Raw genomic sequence first — 23,649 nt, 5'->3', positions numbered from 1 at the left:
TTGCAGTTACCTTTACTTAACTGTAACACCATTGCAACAATTCCAGCTTCTCCTTCTCAAATTACAGGGTGAATTCTATTATATTATGGACACTGCCCCCTAGGGATTCCTTCCTCTTCGGCTCCTTAAAGAAGTCTGCCTCATTGTGCATCAAATCCAGAATTGCCTGCTCCCCACCAGGCACGACCAGCATTAACTGCTGTTGAGAAGGAGGCTGTGAGCTGCCTTCTTGGACCACAACAATGCATGTATGGCAGAGAGACCCAAGACTGCAGTTAGGAAATAACCGAGCCACAATGAAAGTTGACTGATATATTTCCAAGTCAGGATTGCATGAGGCTTGGAGGGTGCCTGAAAATGGTGGCGTTTCCACGTATCTCCTGCCCTCACCTTTCTGGGTTAAATTTGTCCAAACTTCTTGCATGCGGGGCTACATTTCAATTTCCAGAATAATGATAAAACAGAACAGAACAGCACCGCACCACACCGGAACAGACCCTTTGGCTCAGCATGTCTGAGCCAATGATCCCATTCTAAACTAATTCTATCTGCTAGCACATGGTCCATATCCTTCTATTCCCCGTCCAAATATTTTAAACTTTGCTAATGTATCTCCTTTTACACCTCCTCTGGCAGCATTACCACCCTGTGTTTTTTAAAAAAAAACCTGCCTTTAAACATTCCCCCTCTCACCTAAAACCACTGAATTTAGTATGTGACATTTCCACCCTGGGGAAAAAAAGACCCTGACGATCCACCCAATCCATACCTCCTGTAATTTTATACACTTATCAGGTTGCCCCTCAGCCTCCAACACTGAAGCAAAAACAATCCAAATTGGTCCAACTTGTCCTTGTCGTTAATACACTCTAATCCACGTACAATCCTGGTAAAACTCTTTTGCAATCTCTTCACAGCTGGTGCATTCTTCTTGTAGTGTGGCAACCAGAAATGCACATAATACTCCAACGGTGACCTAACTGAAATCTAACACAGCTGCAATATGACTTGCTAACTTTAACTTCAATGCCTCAACTAATGAAGGTAAGCATGCCATACACCTTTACAACCTTACCCAATTGTGTTGTCATCTTCAGGGACCTATGGACATGGTTCTTAAAGATCGCTGTATATCAAAACTCCTGAAAGTCACTTGCCTAGATTAATTCCACCTGCCATTTCAGTGTCTAACTTTCCAACGGATTGATAACCTTCCTCACTATTGACAACTCCTCCAAATTCTTGTCATCTACAAAACTGCCAACCACACCACCTAATTTCCATCCAAATCATTTATATGTATTACTGTTCGAGATCCTAGCACTGATTCTTGTGGAACGCCACTAGTCACAAAACTCCAAGCAAATAAAACAACCCTCCACAACTAACCGCTGTCTTCTCCTAAGCTGACAGCATATCCAACTTACCAACTCACCATTAAATTGTGTGGAATAAATCATCTGGGCTGGCCAACAATGGAGGTACCCTGTCAAATGCTTTCATAAGGTGCACCTGACAGCATTCACTATCCAACCTTCAATCATCTTTGGCACTTTCTCAAAAACCCAAATTTGGGACAAGACTCACCTCCCACAAAGCCATGCTGACTATCCCTAATAAGTTCATTTCTTTACCCCAAATGTGAGCAAATCCTGTACCCAAGAACCATTTCCACTAATTACCCTACCACTGGTGCAAGACTCATTGGTATATAATTTCCTGGGTTATCTGCTCTTAAACAAGGAACAACATTGGCTATTCTCCAGTCTCTGGGACCTCACCTGTGGCTAAGAGGATATGAAATCTCTGTCAAGGTCCCAGCAAAATTCTTCCTTGCGTCCTTCAGTAGCCTCGGATAGATCCCTATGGGCCCAGGGAACTTATCTACCTTAATGTTCCTTAAGGCACTCAACACTACTTTCTTAATATCGACATGACCCGTCCTTGGTGAATGTGAAGCACTCTTTATGAAAAGGACCTCATGCAATTCCTCCGGCTCTACCCTTTTCCTCTTTACCCTCTTCTACCTATTACACACATACAATGCCTTGGGATTCTTCTCAATCCTACTTGCCAAGGACATTTCACAGCCCTTTCCAATGTCCTGTTTAAAGTTCTTTTGCACTTCCTTTTCTGGAAAACGGTTTTGACAGCCATAAACATTGCTTTGGAATTTTTTTCTGAAATCAAAAAAAAGACCATTTAAATAAGTCAAAAAAGTGAAGGCAACCATTAGAACATAAGAGCACAGTACAGGCCCTTTGGCCCTCGATGTTGTGCAAACCTGTCATACCGATCTCAAGTCCATCTAACCTACACTATTCCATGTACGTCCAAATGCTTATCCAATGATGACTTAAATGTACCTAAAGTTGGCAAATCTACTACCGTTGCAGGCAAAGCGTTCCATTCCCTTACTACTCTGAGTAAAGAAACTACCTCTGACATCTGTCCTATATCTTTCACCCCTCAATTTAAAGCTATGCCCCCTTGTGCTCGCCATCACCATCCTAGGAAAAAGGCTCTCCCTATCCACCCCATCTAACCCTCTGATTATTTTATATGTTTCAATTAAGTCGCCTCTCAACCTTCTTCTCACTAATGAGAACAGCCTCAAGTCCCTCAGCCTTTCCTCGTATGACCTTCCCTACATACCAGGCAACATCATAGTAAATCTCCTCTGCACCCTTTCCAAAGTGTCCACATCCTTCTTATAATGCAGTGACCAGAACTGTACACAATACTCCAAGTGCGGCCACACCAGAGTTTTGTACAGCAGAAATAGTACTAAGCAGGAGGAGTGCTGATTAACAAAACATTTTTTCACTTTTTCAGTTATGAAGTTGAGGTAGAGAGAAAAAAACTAGGCTCCAGCCTGGATCTCCAGTGGAGTGATTGGGGTTGACTAGGAATCAGGGCCTAAACAACCAAACAGGTAGGTTTTTCTACCTGAACTTAGATGACCTCTGGTGATGTGCACATTCAAGGTTGATCTTCGAGAAATTCACAAAGATGGGATCGATTGCCTTTCAGCCAGGTTATCCTCCTTTATGGATAGGTTTTACCAGGCAAGGGTGGGGAATAGAATTGGGTATCCATGGTTCAAATCTCACATTTTCACTCTACATCCCTGTCAGTCACTTACTCTGACCCCTCCCCACCCTAGTCAGCCACTCCAATGCACCATCACAGCCTTCCCAAAACTCAGTCACTCTGCCACATTGACCTAGTTATTTGACTGAATTCTCACTATTTCTCACCCAAAGTCTCTCGCCTGCATCCTACCACCCATTATTCAATCCCACCTACCCTGGTCAGTCACACGCACCAATTCCATCACTGCCTCCTCAACCACCAGCAATCACCACCCCACTTTCTCCAGTCACTCCCACAGACCTAGGGACTGATGGCTGAAACTACAGAAGGGCAGTACAGGATGATTTGATGGTAACAATCTACTTTTCTTCTCACTTGGTCTAAGAAGCAAGATATCCGAGGCTGTCACTGCATTAATCATTGCTCCCAATTTCCCCCAGTTGGACTTTTATCTCCCCCATCCCAACATCCACTCCCAACGAGACTCTTGGCCCACAACCATGATTTCCATCCTCCCCAAGTGAGTGTCTTCCTACAAACCTCCTAAATCACCACAGCTCCAGGTCTTGGGCTCAGTTAAACTGCATGCATTGAGGTACTTACTATTCTTCAATCTCAGACAGGTTTAGTGAAGCAAAGGTACAGAACAGCCTGTGACTACAGAAGCAATGTCTTTCAATATCTTCTGGTAAACTTGCCTGTACTTTGAACAAAATTTTCGTTGTCTACATAGGACTCTTCAGCTCAAACCACTTAATGGAGAAGCTGGTTTGAGACAGACAGTGTTGAAGGAACCTTGGTGAGTTGGTGCAATGTATCACTGTGAACCAGTAGGTGAGAAACTGAGTATCGAAGGCGGTGGGTGGAGTGCTGGTCAAGCAGATTTCTGTGTCTTGGACGGTGTCGAGCTTCTTCAATGCCACTGCAGCTGCACACATTCATACGAGTGGACAGTACCCAACATTGACTGGGACTCACTTAGAGCCAGGAGCTTACACAGGGCAGAATTTAAGTGCATCCAAGAGGGTTTCAAGAAACAGTATGTGGCAAGTCCAACTTGATGAGGGGTATACTGGGCCTTGTATTGGCTAATGTGCCTGACCAGGCAACTTACCTTTCAATGGGAGAACAATTTGGAAACAGTGATCACAACTCCTTAATTTTTAAGTGACAGCAAGAACTGCCCATGCTGGAGTCAGAGATAACACAGTGTGGAACGAGAGGAATACAGCAGGCCAGGCAGCAGAGGAGGAGGAGAAAAGTTGACATTTCGGGTCTGAAGCAGGGTCCCGACCTAAAACGTCAGCATTGCTGCTCCTCTGATGCTGACTGGCCTGCTGTGTTCCTTCAGCTCCAGACTGTGTTATCCTTAATTTTTAAGATAGTTATGAGAAAGGATAAGTTAGGACCTTGCAGTAAGGTTCAAAATTGGGAGGGGGTAAATTACATCAGTATTAGGCAGGAGCTCGGGCATGAAAATTGGGAGAAGCTTTTACCAGCCAAGTCCATATATGGCATGTGAGAACTGTTTAAAGACCTGAGTTTTCAAGATCCGCCTGCTTCAATAAGGAAGGAAGGACAAGGGTGGTAAGATAAGGTATCCTTGAATAAAGACTGGAGATCGTGAATGTAGTCAAAAAAGGGGGAAAAAAAGCACATGTAAGGTTTAGGGAGCAACAATGGACAGGGCCCATGAGGAATACAAGGAAAGCAAGAAAGTACTCATGCAGAAAATGAGGTGAACAAGGAGGGGCCAGGATATGACTTTGGCAAGTAGGGCTAAAGAGAATCCCAAGGAAATCTATAGATACACTAAAAACAAGAGGGTAAATAGGGAAAAGCAGGACAGTTCAAGGATAAAAGGAACGAACTTGTGCTTGGAGGCAGAGGATGTGGGCGAGATCCTAAATGAGTGCTTTGCAACAGTATTCATCCAGGAAAAGGATATGGAGGAGAGTGAGATTTGCGTGGAGCATGCTAATAGGACAGGCATTTTGAGATCAAGAAAATGGCATTGGGTCTCTTGAAGAGAATTAATGTGGATAAGTCCCCAGGACTGGATGATATCTACCCCAGGTTTAGGAGAAAAGGCAAGACAGAAGATTGCTGGAGCCTTGACCAAGACCTGTGTATCTTCATTAAGACTGGCAAGTTGCTAATGTTGTTCCTCTGTTCTAGAATCCAGGAAACTATAGACTGGTGAGTCTCACATCAGTGATTGGAAAACTACTGGAGAAAATTATTAGGGATAGGATTAAAGCGCATTAGGAAAAGCATGGCATAATTAGGGACAGTCAGAATGCAGGGCAGGTCATGTTGTAACAACTTAAGGTGAATTTTCTGTGGTGACAAAAGGTGATCAAATGAGGCCATAACAGGATGTTGTTGACATGGATTTTAGTAAGACTGTCAATAAGGACTGTTATGGTAGGCTCAACCAGAAAATTAAGATGCATGGGATCCATGGTATTTTTGGCCACTTGGATTCAGAACTGGCTTGCCCATATAAGACAGAGGGTATTGACAGAAGGGTTTTTTCAGGCTGGAGGTCCGTGACCAGAGATGCTCTGCAGGGTCGGTACTGGGACTTCTGCCGTTTGTGAAACACAAGTGTGAGACTTAGATGCAAGTGTAGATGGGTGGGTAAGTTTGCAAACAATAAAGATTGGGGAGCTGTGGATCATGTAGAAGGTTGTCAAAGGATACAGCCCAATATAAATCAGCTGCAGATATGGGCAAAGAAATAGCAAATGGAGTTTAATCCGTGTAAGTGAGAGATGATGCACTTTGGAAGATCAATTATTAAGGAAAGGTACACTGTTAACAGGAGAACTCTGAACAGCATTGATATATAGAAGAATCTTGGGATTCAAGTCCATACCTCCCTGAACGTGACCCTGCATGTAGATACGGTAGTAAAGATGACAAATGGCATGCATGCCTTTATTGGTTGGGGAACCGAGACAAGAATTTCATTTGTAGATTTATAGGATGTTGGTTAGGCGACAGAGTATTATGTTCAATTCCGGTCACGACATTACAGTAAGGATTTGAGGTTTTGGAGAAGGGGCAGGAGAGGTTTACCAGAACGCAGCATGGATTAGAGGGTATGAACTACAGAGAGACTAGAAAAACTTGGGTTGTTTTCTTTTCGGCTGCAGAAACTGAAGGGACATGATAGAAGTCTACAAAATTATAAGAGGCATGGATAGGGTTGAGTCAGAATCTTCTTCTCAGAGGTGAAATGTTTAATACTAGGGGGTCATGCATTTAAGGTGACTGGCAGGGAGAAATTCAAAAGAGATGCAAGGGGCAAGTTTTTTTTTTGACAGAGTGGTAAGAGTTTGGAACACACTGCCAGGTGTTGGAGGAGGCAGATGCTACAGGGACATTTAACAGATTTATAGATAAGCACATGAATATGTTCCTACAGTGTATAGTTCTATATTCTATATACTCCATCACACTATTGCTTATGTGTTATAGTGGACATGCACTGCAGAACTCAACTTCTGACTGATTTTATGACCACTATATTTAAAACTATTATCCAGTACATTTTCTAGTCAACAGTAACTCCATAGATGTTGATCAGAGAATTAAGTGTTGGCAATTCCACTGAACGCGAAGGAGAGAAAGTTAGATTCTGCATCATTAGAGATGGGCATTGCTTAACGTTGTGGGGTATGAAATATTCCCATGGGAAATAAACTTAGAAAACACATTAGAAGTTTGACGAAATTTGTGCCCGAGGTCACCAACCTGATTTCGCTGCCTTCCCATTAGCAGTACACACAACACGTACAGGACTTCTACTTTGTACATGATCTCATGCATGATCTTCATGGACTGTGGGAGCCGATTCCTCAACTGGCTGGCAGCCAGTACGCTCTCATCTGCAGACTCTAAACACAGAACAAGTAATAGTTTATACATAGCCTCATTCCTCCTCCTGTTCCTCTAAAGTTCAAGTGCATTGTCTTATAAACAATCCTCCCTACACCCCTAAACAAGTCCAAACACTTGCACGGTACCTGTATACTAGGGTACCATTTCATCCTCAATGCACTAGTAATTTTCCAAAAACAGGATGATAAAACTTGGCCACTATTAGGAGTGTGACCTGATCTTCCTACGTATTTTTTGACCTTAACAGTGCTGTGTTATGATCCTTGATTTTCCAAGGTGCCCAGTTAAAAAAAAATTATAATCGAATTCAGATAGTTGATGTGAACAACAAAGGGACACACCTCAGGATGCATAGAATCCTACAGCACATTAAGATGAAACCCTGTTAACCAAGCCTGTGCCACTTTAAAAGTGGTTTCTAATCCAGTCCTGATCAGCACTCTGGATGCACCTATATCACATCAAGTGGTTTAAGGCAGTGATCCACTACTCCATTAGCGTAGAACAGCAAACTATACAGCACAGGAAAGAGCCCTTCAGCCTGCAATGTTGTGCTGAACATGACACCAAATAAAACTGATCCCTTCCTGCCCTTGGTCCATGTCCCACCATTCCTTGCATATTCATGTGGTATCCAGAAAAGACCTCTATAATATCTGCCTGAACCACTACTCTTGGCAGTGCATTCCAGACTCCTACCACTCCAAAACACTTGTCCATCATGTCTCCTTTGAACTTGCCTCCTCTAATCTCAAATGTATGCCCACTAGTATTAGGCATTTCAACTCTTGGGGAAAAAAGGTTCTGACCGTCAACCTGTCAATGCATCTCAATTTTACAGACTTCTATTAACTCTTTCCTCAGCCTGCATGGCTCAAGAGAAAACAAACGCGAGTTTTTCTAGCCCACTAATCGAGGTAGCATTCTGGTAAACCTCTTCTGTACCCTCTCCAAAGCCTCCACATCCTTCCTGTAATGTGGCGACTAGAATTGAACATAATAATCTAACTATGGCCTAATCAAAGTCTTATAAAGCTGCAACATGACATCCTGACTCTTTTTCTATTTGTTTGTGGGATATGGGCAAACAGATTGTCCAGACCATGTTGCATTTGAACATGGACTGCTTCAGTATCCAAGTCCTCGCGACTGGTGCTGAACATTGGCAGAAATCCCCATTTCTGACCTTATGATGGAGGGAAGGTCATTGATGAAGCAGCTGATGATGTATGGGCTGTAGATACACCTTGAGAAACTCCTGCAGAGATGTCCTGGAGCTGAGATGACTGAACTCCAACAACCATGGCCATCTTCCTGTGTGTCAGGTATGACTTCAACCCAAACTGGGCATCAGTGAACAGGTTATTGCTGAGCAGGTTCTGCCTGATAGCACTGTTGATGACATCATCACTTTATTGATGACTGCAAGTAGACAGAGGGGGCAGTAATCAGCTGGGTTGGATTTGTCCTGCTTTTTATGTATAGGACATACCTGGGAAATTTTCCACCTTGGCAGGTAGATACCAGTGTTGTAACTGTACTGTAACAGCTTTGCTAAGGGAGCAAGTTCTGGAGCACAAATCTTCAGTACTATTGCTGGAATGTTGTCAGGGCCCCTAGCCTTTGCAGTAGCCAGTGTTCCCAACTGCTTTTTGATATCACATGGAGTGAATGGAATTGGCTGAAGACTGGTATCTGTAATGCTGTGGGCCACTGGAGGAGGCAGAGTTGGATCAGCCAGTCAGCACTTCTGGCTGAAGATTGCTGCGATGCTGTAGCTTTATCTTTTGCACTAATGTACTGGGATTTTCTATCATTGAGGATGGGGATACTTGTGGAGCCTCCTCCTCCAGTGAGTTGTTTAATTGTCCACCACCATTCACAACTGGATATGGCAGGGACGCAGTGCTTAGATCTGATCCGTTAGTTGTGGGATCATTCAACTCTATCACTTGCTGCTTGGTGGCTTCACCAGGTTGACACCATCTTCAGGTATGCCTGGTGCTGCTCCTGGCATACCCTCCCACACTCTCCAATGAGACAGGGTTGATCGCCTGGCTTGATGGTGATGGTACCGGTTGAGTGGGGGACATGCCGAGCCATGGAGTTACAATTCTACTGTTGTTGATGGCCCATAGCGCCTCATGGATGCCCAGTCCCGAGTTGCTGGATCTGTGTGAAATCTGTCCCATTTAGCACGGTGATAGTGCCAAACAACACGATGGAAGTTATTCTCAACGTGAAGGCGGTACTTTGACTGCACAAGGACTGTGCAATGGTCACTCTTACCAGTACTGTCATGGACAGATCCATCTGCAGCTGGCAGATTGGTATGGATGTTTTTCTAGCATTGGTTCCCTTACTACATCCCACAGATCCAGTCGAGCAGCTGTGTCGTTTAGGACCTGACCAGCTCGATCAGTAGTACTGGTGCTGAGCCACTCATGGTGGTGGACGATGAAACCACCCACCCTGAGTACATTTTGAATCTTTATCATCCTCAGTGCCTCCACTAAGCATTGTTCAATATGGAGGAGTACCAGTTCATCAGCTGAGGGAGGACAGTATGTGGTAATCAGGAGGTTTCATTACCCATGTTTAACCTGAAGCCAATAGGAGTCATAGGATCTGGAATTCATGTTGAGGACTCCCACAGGAACTCCCTCCCGAGTGTACACCACTGTGCCACCACCACCTCTGCTGGGTCTGTCACATCAGTGGGACAGGACATATCCAGGGATGGTGATGGTGGTCTCTGAAACATTGTCCGTAAGGTACGATTCTGTGAGCATGACTACGTGGTGTTGTTGCTCGACTAGTCTGCAAAACAGCTCTCCCAATATGAGCACTAGCCTTCTTGACGTTAGTGAGGAGGGCTATTGCAAGATCGACAGGGCACCTTCCACCACTGTTTTCAGTGACTGCGTTGATGCCAGGTGATCCGCCTGGTTTCATTTCTTTGAGACTTTGTAGCAATTGGTACAACTCAATAGCTTGCTAGGCCATTTCAGAGGGCAACTGAGAGTCAACTGCATCGCTGTGGGTCTGGAGTCACACGCAGGCCAGGCCAGGTGAGGGTAGCAGATTTTCCCTTCCTGAAGGGCATTAGTGAACATGGGTGGCATGGTGGCTCAGTGGCTAGCACTGCTGTCTCACAGCACCAGGGACCCAGGTTCAATTCCATGCTTGGGCAACTGTCTGTGTTGAGTTTGTACATTCTCCTTGTGTCTACGTGAGTTTCTTCTGGGTGCTCCGGTTTGCTCCCACAATCCAAATATGTGCAGACTAGGGTAGATTGGCCATGTTAAATTGCCCATAGTGCTCAGGGATATGTAGGTTAAGGAGGTGGTTCTGGGTGGAATGCTCTGTGTCGGTGTGGAACTGTTGGGCCAAAGGACTTGTATCCACACTGTAAGGATTCTATGATTCAGATGGGTCTTCCTGACAATCGGCAATAACTTCCCGGTGATCAGTAGATTTTTAATTCCAGATGATTTGAACCCAGGTCCCTAGCACATTAGCTGGGTTTCTGGTTTAATAGTCTACTGATAATACCACTAGGCCATCGCCTACCCAGCAGCTCAATTTCCAAACTAATAAAGGCAAGCATACTATACACCTTCTTTACCACCCTAACCACTTGTGTGGCTACTTTCAGAGAACTACTGACTTAAACCTCCGTCTTTTTGTACAATGCTATTCATAGTCCAGTCATTAACACATTTTTCCTTAACATCTGATCGGCCAGAGTGCTGCACCTCGCAATTCCCCAGATTAAACTCCACCTGCCATGTCTCTGCCCATATGTCCAACGAATCTATATCGCGGTGTATCCTTTGACAGCCTTCTACAGTATCCACAACTCCACCGATCTTTGTTTTGCCTGCAAACTTACTAACCCACCCATCTACATTTTCATCTAAATCTTTGACATATATCAAACAGCAGAGGTCCCATTACAATTCCCTGAAGAACATCACTAGTCATGGCCCTCCAGCCTGAAAGACACCCTTCCACCAATACTCCCTATCTTCTATGGACAAGCCAATTATAAATCAACGTGGCCAAGTCACTGTGGATTCCATGCATCTTAATCTTCTGGATTAGCCTACCATGAGGGACCTTGTCCAAAGCCCACTCCATCCTTAAATAGTTAGGTATGTGGTATAAATACTGGCATTGAAAGTAAGATTGACATCAACTGAAAATGTTTCTTTACCCATAATCCTATAATTCAATCTTTTTTACTTCTATTTGGCAGATTTATAACTGAATCTGATTCAATCATCCTTTTCAGCAGCACAATTTAGTCCTTAACCACTGAATGAAAAGAAAATTTCATTTCCCCTTTAACTTTTGTCAATACTTAAAACTTCTACCCTCTTGTCCCGACACACTAGCTAGTGGACAGCTTCGTCTTTCTCAAAACTCAATTTTGAAATACTTGTCTGTCTTTTGTTTCCTTTATCCATTCACAGGATGAGGGAGTCGCTGGCTAGGCAGCATTTATTGCCCATTCCTAATTGCCCAAAGTCAATCACGTTGCTGTGGGACTGGAGTCACATATAGACCAGACCCAGTCAGGATGGCAGTTTCTTTCCCCATAGGACATTAGTGAACTGGAGGGGTTTTTCTGACAATTGGCAATGGATTCAAGGTCATCATTAGACTCTTAATCCAGATATTTCTTGAATTCAAATTCCACCATCTGCCATGGCAGGATTTGAACCCGGGCCCCAGAATACTATCTAGGTCTCTGGATTAACAGTTTTAGGTCTCCCATAATCCTCTCTGCCTTAAATGTCAGCCATGGCACAATTGGGAGCACTCTTCCCTCTTCCATCAAATCAGCAGGTTTAAAGTCCTACTCCAGGGTTTAAGCAAAAAGAACTTTAAACACTGTACTGCAGTACAACACAGCTATCCACTACCAGAGGTTTCAACTTTCAAATCAGACATTTAATCCTCCAACTTGCAATGAGCTTTGTTGAAACAACGCCTTGTTTTCATTTGGCACTTCACTGAAGCGAGATCCATGACTTTAGAGCATGACTCCTGCCCTCCAACGAAACAACATTTTATGTAAAGCTGAACGATGTATAACATCAGCAATGCTCAAAAATGCCAGAGATTTCAAAAGTGAAACCAAAAACGGCTGGCTGATGCCAAGTGTATTTAAACACTAATGTGGGAGGATGAATAGGTCTAGAATGGGTCAAGTATAACATTTTTCAATGAATGTCAATTTCCAACCTTTCCCACTCCCAGATTAAATTAAGCAGCTAAAATCAGAACTGTTACAGTACAGAAGGATTCAGACATTTGCGTCTGCAATGGCTCTCCAAAATGAGCAATTCACTAGTGGCACTCTTGCCTACTTAGCATAACCCTGCCAACGTTCCCTCTTTTCTCCCAGCTACACTGGCCTTCAACATCCATTCATAGCAGCAGCTTCCAGTACCAGAAGTCAATGCCACAGCTGGCGATGGTGCATGAATTGTCAGTGCAGCCATGCAACTTTGAAAGAACACTGCCATTCCTTCCATCGCTTTCCAGACAAGTCTAATTCCCTTTCTAATGCTGCAACAGAAACTGTCCAACTACAGCGTGAAGCACCGCATTCTGACTTTAACTACTCACTTTATGAAAAAGAAAGATTTGCTTCATCTCAATACTGCTTCTGTGAAAGCAAAGGTGTAAGATCAACCCCGAAGGATTAAAATTCTTCCTCTAGCATGAAAAGTCATCCATTTAAAAAATCCATTAACCACTACTGTTGTGTCACTCAGCCAATTTTACATTCATCGTGCTACTGGCCTTGTATTTTTTGAACCTAATCTTTTTATACACTGTTCTGTAGCAGTGCATCTAATGTCTTTTGAAAGTCTACGTGGTCCACATTAACAGCATGGCCCTCAACCTTCAAAACAAAAGTCCAACAATTTCTTTAATCACAATTTTCTCAAAATCCATACTGGAATTTGTTAACCAATTTGCTTGTGTTCTTATGATTAATTTTGTCTTTAATAATTATTTCTGAAAGTTTTCCCGTCACGAGAGTTAAAATGACAATGCTAATCACTGCACTTTTGTCTGCATCTTTTTAAAATTAAGAGCCTAACATTTGCGATTCTCCAGTTCTGACACCAGAGTCCAAGGGAAATTATGGCCAATATCTCAGCAGTTTCCATTCTGACTGTACCTTTGGACGCAATCATCCAGTCCTGGCACCTGAACCACTCAGTAAAAATAACTTATTCAATGCCCCACCACATCAACTGTAAACTTTTTTTAAAAGTGTCTGAATTACATCCTCTTTCATTCAAATGTTGTAAAAGGACTAGACCGTTCAGCTCCTTAAGCCTGTTCCAATGAGATCATGGCTGATGGGTGTCCCAACACCACATACTCGCCTTTGGCCAATATCTTTGCAGAACTGATCCAACATCCACTGCCATTTATGAATTCCAAACATCTGTTTGTGTTAGAGCCCTTGCATCGCTCCTGAATGATTTGGCCCTAATTCTCAGGCTATGGCCTCCCATTCAAGAATTCCCCCAATGGAAATAGTTCATCCTTACTCTCTAAATTCCAGAGAAAATTGGCCGAATTTGAGTAATTTTTCCTCAATTTAACCCTCAAAGTCCAGGTATCATTCTTGTAAACCTACATCATAATTCGTCCAAGGCCAACATTCTTAAGTTGTGGTGCTGAGTTCTGCTCAACAGTACTTCAAGAGGGTTCTAAATCAGGGTTTTATGTAGCTGCAGCATAACTTCTGCATCCTTAAATTCCAGTTTGAGATATAAAGGCCAGTATTCCACTCGCTTTCTTGATTATCTTCTGCACCTGTTTGTGGCATTTTAAAAGCTTACACACCTGAAACACACTCTACCCTCCCCAACCCCCAAAGTCTCTTTAGGTATTCACTATATTTAATTTCATACCATCTAGAAAGTACTTTGATCTATCCTCTATCCCAAATTGATAAACTCACTCTTGCTTATATCACAGTTGTGCCTATTCACTTAGCATAAAATTGCAAAGGTATATTGACAGACTATCTACACTTTCTACAATTATGTCTAACAGTCATTTGGATTTGACTTTCTGTCATTATCCTCGTCCTTTATTAATAATGTGAATAACTGAAGCACTATCAAATCCTTACGGGGCACCAACTGAGTGCCTATTATCCCTAATTCATCACCTGCCACTCAAGCAACTGCCTAGTCTTGACTTTTGTAGCATTAGCAGCTTCAGTAAAGATAGCTGCAAATTACTCACTTAATACTTCAGTTATATCACAGGCACACAGAACATGGTTGCTGAAGGCTATTCAGCCCTTCAATTGCCATTCATTATGATATGGCCGATCATCCAATTCAGTAGCCTGTTCCCACTACCCAACCCACCCCCGCTCCATATCCTTGATCCTTTTAGCTCCAACAAAATCTAATTTATCCTGAGAAATACTCAAGGTTTTAGTCTCATCCGCTTTTTGTGACAGAAAATCCACAGGCCACATACAAGAAATTTGTCATCTCAATTCTAAATGGACTATCCCATTTCTTCAGACTGCGAAGCCCTTATCCTGGACTCCCCATCATTGTTAACAAACTTCCTGCATTTACTGTCTGATCATTACATATTTATAGGTTTCTACAAGATCACCCTCATTTTCCTAAACACCAGTGAGTATCACTGCCCAATCCAGTCTCTGCTCACATATGTCAGTCCTGCATCCGAGTAATCAACCTGGTAAGTGTTCACAGCATGACCTCCACAGTCAGAATATTCTTTACTTAAATGAGACCAAAACTGCACACTACTCCAGCTGTGGTCTCAACACCCTGTACAATTGCAGCTAAACACGCCCATTACTGTACTCTAATCCTTTCGTTGTGAAGGCAAACAATTTGCATTTGTCCCCCTCTTTTACTCATTCACAAGACAAAGGTATCGCTGATCAAGCTGCATTTATTGCCCACCTGGCAATTCAGAGTCACCAAATTGCTGTGGTTCTGGAGTCACTTGTAAGTCAGACCAGGTAAGGATGGCAGTTTCCTTCCCTAAAGGACATTAGTGAATCAAATGCGTTTTTACAACAACTACAATGGGTGTGTCCTTATCATTTGATTCTTATTTCCAGACACTTTACCAAATTCAAATTCCACCATCTGCCGTAGCAGGATTCAAACTGTGGTCCCCAGAATGTTTCCTGGGTCTCTGGATTAACAGTCCAGTCATCATACCACTGGGCCACTGCATGCATCACACATCACCCCTACCTGCTTATTCTCATCATGTCTTCTGCTTCCATGCGCAATGCACCTTTGGGTCTCTAATTAGCCCTAGTCTTCCTCTTACAATTTATACGCTTTTACAAAACTTTGGGATTCCATCTTTAGTTGGCTGTCTCTTTTCATACACCCTTCTGATTTCTCTTATTTGAGCCAAAAGAGATTGCATTACTGGTCCTCTGACACATCAGTATCAGAAGAATCAGAAATTGGGTGCCATTGCAACCATCTGTGCACATTACCTGTGCTACTGCTTTGGTCAGGTTCCTCAGTGGCCATGTGCATCAACGCATCAAAAACCAATGCATTGTCCAGCCATGCATACCATTCCTCTAGTTCTTGTAAGTAGTTTGAAGTACCCGTTGTCTCAGAGACCTTCCGTGTAGCCAATTTACACAATCGTTCAATGAATCCAGGAATATTCAGCAAGGTAACTAGGTTGGGATGAAAAGAGGTCATTTTATTAGCTGAGCTACAATTCAACTAGGTGCAGAGTTGATTTCAAGTGTACAGGAATAAAGTATGAATGAGAAAGGAAAAACTGAAACCTGTGTGCAGTTGTCAGTTCTTATGACCCATACAGATTCAATCCTTCCATCACACAACCTTAAGCGTGGATGTTCAGAAAATTATTAACAGAACATAAATGCCAGGCAATGACTATCTCCAACAAGAGAAAATCTTGACATTCAAAAGGCACTTCAATCACTGGATGCCCCATTATCAATATCCTGGAGTTATCATTGTTCAGAAAATTAACTGGACCAATCATACAAATACTGTGCTTTAAAGAATAGATGAAAGACTAAGAATTCTGAGACGAGTCTCACTGGTGTCCCTAAAGGGTGTCGACTATCTACAAGGCACAATTCAGGAGGATAATAGAATATTTTCATGTTGCATTAATGTTGCAAGATAAAAGCAGCCTCCATGAGTTCCCCTCCAAATCACACACCATCCTGACTTGGAACTCTTATTACTATTCCTTCAGTATCACTGAAAATTCTAAATAGGACCACAGGTGCCCCCTATATAACACTAACTGGTTCAAGTAGTGATGACTCATCATGAAGTTCTCAAGGGGTGAGAACATGCTGAATTTGCCAGGAACCCCACATTCAAAGAATTGAAAAAAATTACTTTGCACTAAACGGATTCAATGACAAAGTTAAGTAAGGCAGCTCCTTTTGCATCTTTGCTTCATTTCAGTTTTTCAGGAGGGAAGAGTAGGGCATTTTTGGTTTTTTTAAACTCCATTTCTACATCGATGTAGGCATTACTGGCTAGTCAGCACTTAAATTGTCAACCCGTAATTGCGCAGCCGACAGTTAAGAGTCAACTTTGACTCACACTGTGGTTGGCCCTTGAGCATGCTTGTCCATTCAAATGTATCATGGCAGATCCAGCATTTCTCACATCCACTTTCCTGCCTTTCCCCTGTAACCCTTTATCCTTGATTGCCCTATTGATCAAAACTCTATCTTAGCCTTAAAATTTACACAAGGATGCTGTCTCCACAACACAGAAATTGACACCCCTTTATTCTGAGACTATACCTTCTGATCCTAGACACTCCCAAGAGGGACAAACATCCTCTCAACATTTACTTTGTTAAGCCCCTTATGAATCTTGTGTTTCTAGGAAATCACCTCTCACTTCTAAACTCCAATGAATATATTTCCAACCTGTTAAGTTTTTGTTTGCAAGAAAATCCCTTGTTTTCGGATAGCATCCTAGTGAACTTCGTCTGCTTCCAATGAAACAATATCTCTCCTTCAATAAGGGCACCAAAATTGCCCAGTACTCCAGATGTAGCCTCACCAGCACCTTGAAGGTTGCAGTAAGACTTCCCTACTCTTGCGTTCCAACCCCTTGAATTAGGGCTAATATTCCATTAGCCTTCCTGATTACCTGCTGTAAGGCAGGTCAGGTCAGGCATGGATGTTAGGTTTCTCTCCCTTAGGAAATGGGTTTCTCCAAAAATTGTTAACGATTACATGGTTGCCATTAGGTAACTTCTTCCGTTTCACAAAAATGCTGCCTCCCCCAAAGTTCAGGATGGGGTTTAAAAATGAGCAGGGCAGACAAGGCAGCAGAGAAGCATGTTAATCATTGACCAGGCAAAACAGGAACAAAAGTCATGAATGATGTAGTGCAAAGATTCGCAAGAAACGCTGTGCAAGTGTAACTGGAGGGAAGCACCACAAAGTCATTATTTCCTCACCTTGGTTGATCTCAGCTCGTGAGGGGCCTGCAGATTTCTTCTGCTGTGCATTTTTGGCAAGTAGTGTATGCTTGTCATCATTCCCTGTATCCAGCTCAGAGATAGTGACTGATAGAATTCGACAGAAATTAGCAAGTTGCTGTTGGTCAAAACTGGCAACTAGGTTTGCAAGATTTGGGATATCTTCCAGTTGTATCATTTCCTTGAAGGAACCAGAAGGTGTCAAAATTAACAGTTAATACTCCTATACCCAAAATGTTAGGGTACAAGACACAGAAAGAGACTCCGAAGGGGGAAGAAAGTACACTGCAATTAATTTTACATGTCCAATCAAGACAGCATTAAATCAAACATATCAGCCAAAAAGGAAAAAATCCTGACACAACCACATCACAATACTGCAAGTCTGATGCAAAAGCTTCATTACAAACTACCTATGATAGTTGGAAAGTGAAAGTGAATAAAGGAAACCAAGAAGAATGTAAGACCGTGACGAAACAGCTGGAGCGAAAACAAATTGCGAGAGAAACCCAGCATGTCTGGCAACATCTGTAAGGACAGAAACAGAGTTAACATTTTGAGTCTAATGACTCATTAGAATCCAGGCGTCACTGGACTCTCAACTGTTCTTTCTCCCCACAGATGCTGCCAAACCTGCTGACTTTTTCTAGCAGTTGTGTTTTTTGATTTCAATCTCCAACATGCGCAGTTTTTTGTTTTACTCAGGAAAGGTTTTGGAAAGCTTGAGAAAGTATCTAGCACAGGCATAATGTCACAGGAATAATAGCCTCTTTCTGTAGTGCAAGATAACGAATTAATAATATGCTGAGGCCTAAGTTGGCTCAGTGATAACAGCCTTTCAACTTTATTTGGTCGTAACAAAATGAACAATGAATTCTTTTCTCAGAACGCTGCCTCACAGGAAATGTATATGCGCAGCCCCAACAGAATTCCTAACGTAGGAATTTTTCTCAATTTATCACAATTAGCCACAGGAAAAATGTTATGTTAGGGAGCTTCTAAGGTTACAGAAAAGAAATATTGAGAAGATAGCAGCGGGGAGTTCAACTCCTCAATTTACAGCACTGCCCTTGGATGTCACAGAGCTTGAACCCTACACTGGATGCCATTCATTGCGACTTTAAAAGCAGAAATTATCCAAGGTCAATTTAAGACATTAATTTGAGACATATAAAATAATCAGAGGGTTAGATAGGGTGGATAGGGAGAGCCTTTTTCCCAGGATGGTGACGGCGAGCACGAGGGGACATAGCTTTAAATTGAGGGGTGAAAGATATAGGACAGATGTCAGAGGTAGTTTCTTTCCTCAGAGAGTAGTAAGGGAATGGAACGCTTTGCCTGCAACGGTAGTAGATTCGCCAACTTTAGGTACATTTGAGTCGTCATTGGACAAGCATATGGACGTACATGGAATAGTGTAGGTTAGATGGGGTTCAGATTGGTATGACAGGTCGACACAACATCGAGGGCCAAAGGGCCTGTGCTGTTATGTTCTATGTTCAGTAAAATGGGCAGCGAGTCAGAAGGGTGAGCAAAACTTTGATGTAAAAAGGAAGTGGTCTAAAAAGAGAATCTGCAAAAAAAAAAGCGCAGTGGAAAAGTCTCAGGAATAAGTTCCAGCATAGGGGGCTCAGACATGAATACGCTAGAGTGGAGGAGGGAAGAGGTGCTTAGTGGCAAGAGGTGAGATTATGGAGGAACTCAAGCGCAGGGCTCAGAATTTTAAACGTGAAACATTTGGCTGGGTGGGTGGTGGTGGTGAAGGAGTTAAAAATTCCATTTTGGCTTCAAAGAGAATTTACATATGATTGTGTCTCAAAATGAGCACAGTTGAGGGAAATGGAATTTGGCATCTCCCAAAAGGAAGAAATGTGCTTTTTGACCCACTGTGGTTAAAAACAAAAAAAAACGAAAACAAAAAGAGAAAACACAATAACAGCAGGTACATTTGCTCTCTTCAAATACAAGAAAAGCCCCTGAGCATGTTGCACTGACCTTTTTCACTCCCAGGATGTCTTCTATAAGTGTAGCTGTTTGCAAAAAGGTTTTTTTATTTGTCATAAGTGTGAAGAGGAATAGCACAAAGTCATTCCGTTCTGACAGGCGCTTTGTCACTCCATCAGTCTGAAAGTAAAGAGGATGCTGCATCATCCCTTGCCATCAAAAACCTCCCTGAGTTGCTCACACTTCAGTTCAAAGACACACAGCGGTTGACCTTAAAACTTGAATTTTTCATTTACTTTTTGGTTGACTGCCTCCACATCACACCACACCAATTGATGCAACTTGCCATTTTTCAGTCTTTGTGAGCTCAACTATCCACCACTACTCTCAAAACTAAATGACCGCTCACAGAATCTCTGTCACTGGCTCCACAATAAGCTTTAAACTGTGCATTCTGTATTTGAGTGCGTGTAATGAAGCAGTCTATATTAGGGAGCTTAAAGTAAGGAATCCCTAAGGGTCAGCAACCATAATGATTGAATTCACTGTGGTTTGAGAGGGAGAAGCTTGAATTAGTCAGGGGGCAGAGGGGAGCACAGTGGCCATCATGAAGGTGATGCTGGGGACACCGAAAGTTCAGAAAATAGATAAAACACACAGACCAGACGTTCTGAAGGAGATTGCTGAGGTGACTGTAGAGGCATTCATGATCTCTAACGGCTCAATGTAGTCAGTGAAAGTCCTGAAGTATTGGAATATAGTTACGGTAACAGTCCTGTTTAAAAAGGGTGGGTGGGCAGGTTGCGGCAATGGGCAATTTCGATTTCCCCAATATTCACTGGGACTCCCTTAATGCGAGGGAGTTAGATGGGACAGAACAGGAAGGGATTCTTAAAACACTGTCAATAGTCCAACCAGGGAAAGGGCCATATTAGACCTTTCATTGGAGAATAAGCCTGGCAAGGTGATCAAAGTTTCAACAGAGAGCATTTTGGGAATGATGATCATGATTCCATAAGTTTAAGATAATTATGCATAAGGATATGACTAGTTCTTGATGTAAGTGCTAAATTGGGGAAGGCTAATTAAAACAGTGTTGGGCAGAAACTGGAGGCCAGCTGTTTGAAGATAAACCCATATCTGACATGTTGGAGTATTTTAAAAACCACTTGACTAGAGTTCAGGACCAGAACGTTCCTGTGGGGATGAAAGAGAAGAATGCAAAGATTCAGGAACCTTGGATGACAAGAGATGTTGTCAATTTTGTTAAAAACAAAAAGCAAGTGTATACAAGGCTTTGGAAGCAGAAAGCAAACACGGTCCTTAAAGGAGTATAAAGGAAGCAAAAAAGAAAAACAAAAAAATGAGGAGGGTTTGAATGGGCTATGAAGTGTCCTTGGCAAGTAGGATTAAGGAGAATTCCAAGGCATTTAACACATATTACAAGATACTTGGAAAGATTAGGTCCACTTAAGGACTGTATAGAGGCAGACGAAGCGGGTGAGGTCCTTATGAGGCTTTGATCAGTATTCACCGAGGTAAAAGACATCAGTGGTGGTACGTTTAGAGAGGTTTCATGATATTCTGGGGCACGTCAATATTAGGGTGGTGGTGTTGGTGTTGGGTGTTTTGAAAGATGTTAAGGTGGATAAGTTCCCAGGGCCCACAGGGATCCATACCAGAATACTGGAGGTGGCAAGGGATAGGCCTTGACAGAGATCTTTGTATCCTGTTTTACCACAAGGGAGGTCCCAGAAGACTACAAATTTGACTTTGTTCAAGGAGGGCAACAGGGGTAACAGGATGGTGACCCTTACATCAGGGGCCGGGAAATAATTAGACACAGGTTTATGGTAAGAAGTTTAAATGAGATGCGTGAGAAAAGTATTCTTTTTTTAAAAAAGGCAGTTGGTGCCTGAAATGCTCTGCCAGGGGAGGCAGATACAAAAGCTACGTTTAAGTGGATTTAAACAGAGACATGAACAGGCAGAGAATACAGGGATGCAGACCACATGCAGGCAGATGCAATTCTAAACTAATCCTATCATGGTAAGCGCAGAGGTGGTGAGCCAAAAGGGGCCTGTTCCAGTGCTGTACTATTGTATCTTCTAAAAGACAGAAAACAGGAAACTATTGGTCTGTTAGCCTGGCCTCAGTCATTTAAGCTATTAGAGTTCATTATTAAGGATGAGACTGCAGAGCACTTGAGAATACATAGTAAAATACAGCTGAATCAGCACAGCTTTGTCAAAGGCAGGTCATGCCTGACAAATCAGTTAGTCTTTACTTCCACCAAGAATTCTAAGTTAGGCAAAAAGCAAAGCCAGTGGATGCGATCTAATTGGATTTCCGGAATGCTTTTGATAAGGTGCAGCTCAGAAGGGTGCTCAATAAGACAACAGCCAGTGTTATGGGCAAGTTACTGGCACGGATAGTGGGTTGGCTGACCGGCAGAAGGCAGATATCGGGATTAAAGAGTCTTTTATAGGATGGCAGCCAGTGACTAGTGGCAATCTGCAGAGTCAGTCTTGGAACCACAATTATTCATTTTATACATTAGCAATTAATGAAGGAATGGAGGACATTGTGCTCAGTTTTCAAACTGAGTGGTGTTGAGGAGGCTGCAGAAGGACTCGGAAAGGCTAGGAGACTGGGCAAACAAATGGCAGATGGAACAGAGGGAAAGAGTGACATTAGCACCTTGGTTGGAAGAAGAGTCACAGACTTTTTCTAAACGAGGAAAGTTTCAGAAATGTGAAAACACAAAGACATTGAAGACCCAGTTCTGGATTCTCTTAACACTAAGATGCAGGTTCAAACAGCAGTTAGGAAAGCAAATGCAATGTTAGCATTCACTTCAGGAGGACTAGAATACAACAGATGTACTGCTGAGGCTCTGTAAAGGTGCTAGTCAGGCTGCATTTGGAATAAAGCACACTTTTGGGCTCTGTGTAAAGGAAGAATGTGTTGACATTGGGAGGAGCTCCAGAGGCAGCTGACAAGAATGTTCCCCTTGGATGAACAGCTTGTCATGACATTTGGTTGAAAACTCTGGCTCTGTACTCAAGTTTAGAAGGTCACTTGAGTTTAGAAGGATAGAGATCTCAATGAAACTTCTTGAATACGGACAGGCCTGGATAAAGTGGACGTGGAAAAGATGCTTCCATTTGTGGAGAGGAGGGGCCAAGGACATAGCCTGAAAGTGAAGGAACCACCCTCTAGAACTGAGATTTGGAGGAGTTTCTTTAGTGAAATGTAGTGAATTGGTGAAAGACATTGTCACCGAAGGCTGTAGAGGCCAGGTCATCGGGTGTATTTAAGACAGAGGTAGATAGGTACTTGATTAGTAAGGTGATCAAGGGTTACAGACATAAGAAAGGGGGAAATGGTTCGAGAAACTCATCAGCCATGATCAAATCGTAGAGTAAACTTGATGGACTGAATGGCCTACACCTGCTTCTGTATCTTATGGGCTTATATTGCCTGTTGACAGCTGTTATTAGATCTTGGTGTCTGCATCACATCTTCAAAAAGGACCACAAACCAAAAACACAAGTTGTTGACAATACTGAGGTCTGGCAGCATCTCTCGGGGAGAGGAAGCAAAGTTAACATTTCGAGTCCAATGACTCTTCATTACGACACTGATGTGGTACTTCATCAAAACTACTACACTGGCAATGTAACAGTTTGGGGCACAAATTATGATATGAAGATGAAATAATTAGTTATTAACCCATGTCAGTCATTGCCAGATGATCCCAAGGTGACATGAAAATCTTTCACACAATGGTTGGCTAAGAACTGGAGCTCATAATTGAGTGATCGCAATAAAAGAAAAATGCAATAAATACTAGCATGTGTAAATACTGCATTTCTATTTTTCTGTACTTTTGATGATGGACTAACATGACTGTTCAACACCAGAAATGGAAAAAACTGCCAAGGGTGGGGTTGGTTAACTCAGTTGGCCGAATGGCTGGTTTGCAATGCAGAATGAGACCAGTGTGGTAATCAGTTGAGGTCATCACAAAGGACCCTTGTACTCAATCTCTTCCCTCGCCAGCAGCATGGTAGCCGTCAGGTTAAAACGTCTCTAATGTGAGAGCAGCCATTTGGTCTGGAAGGGCTATGATGACTCTACCCTGAAGCC

At 42.7% G+C, this 23,649-nt stretch overlaps 1 protein-coding gene across 1 annotated transcript in view; it reads right to left on the bottom strand.

Moving 5' to 3' along the window:
• LOC125461540 (short transient receptor potential channel 4-associated protein-like) overlaps positions 1-23,649 on the bottom strand; it is a 106,632-nt gene that overhangs the window by 47,520 nt on the left and 35,463 nt on the right. The window contains exons 6-9 of the mRNA XM_048550452.1: positions 19,549-19,677; positions 17,533-17,734; positions 15,551-15,742; positions 6,859-7,001 (exon numbers count right to left, since the gene is read on the bottom strand). Of these exons, the coding sequence (XP_048406409.1) occupies positions 6,859-7,001; positions 15,551-15,742; positions 17,533-17,734; positions 19,549-19,677 (666 nt within the window). The remainder of the gene's footprint in view (positions 1-6,858; positions 7,002-15,550; positions 15,743-17,532; positions 17,735-19,548; positions 19,678-23,649) is intronic.

This window comes from Stegostoma tigrinum, chromosome 19 (assembly GCF_030684315.1).
Source record: "Stegostoma tigrinum isolate sSteTig4 chromosome 19, sSteTig4.hap1, whole genome shotgun sequence".
In the NCBI taxonomy this organism is placed as follows: domain Eukaryota; kingdom Metazoa; phylum Chordata; class Chondrichthyes; order Orectolobiformes; family Stegostomatidae; genus Stegostoma; species Stegostoma tigrinum.
This window is presented reverse-complemented; position numbering and strand designations above follow the sequence as displayed.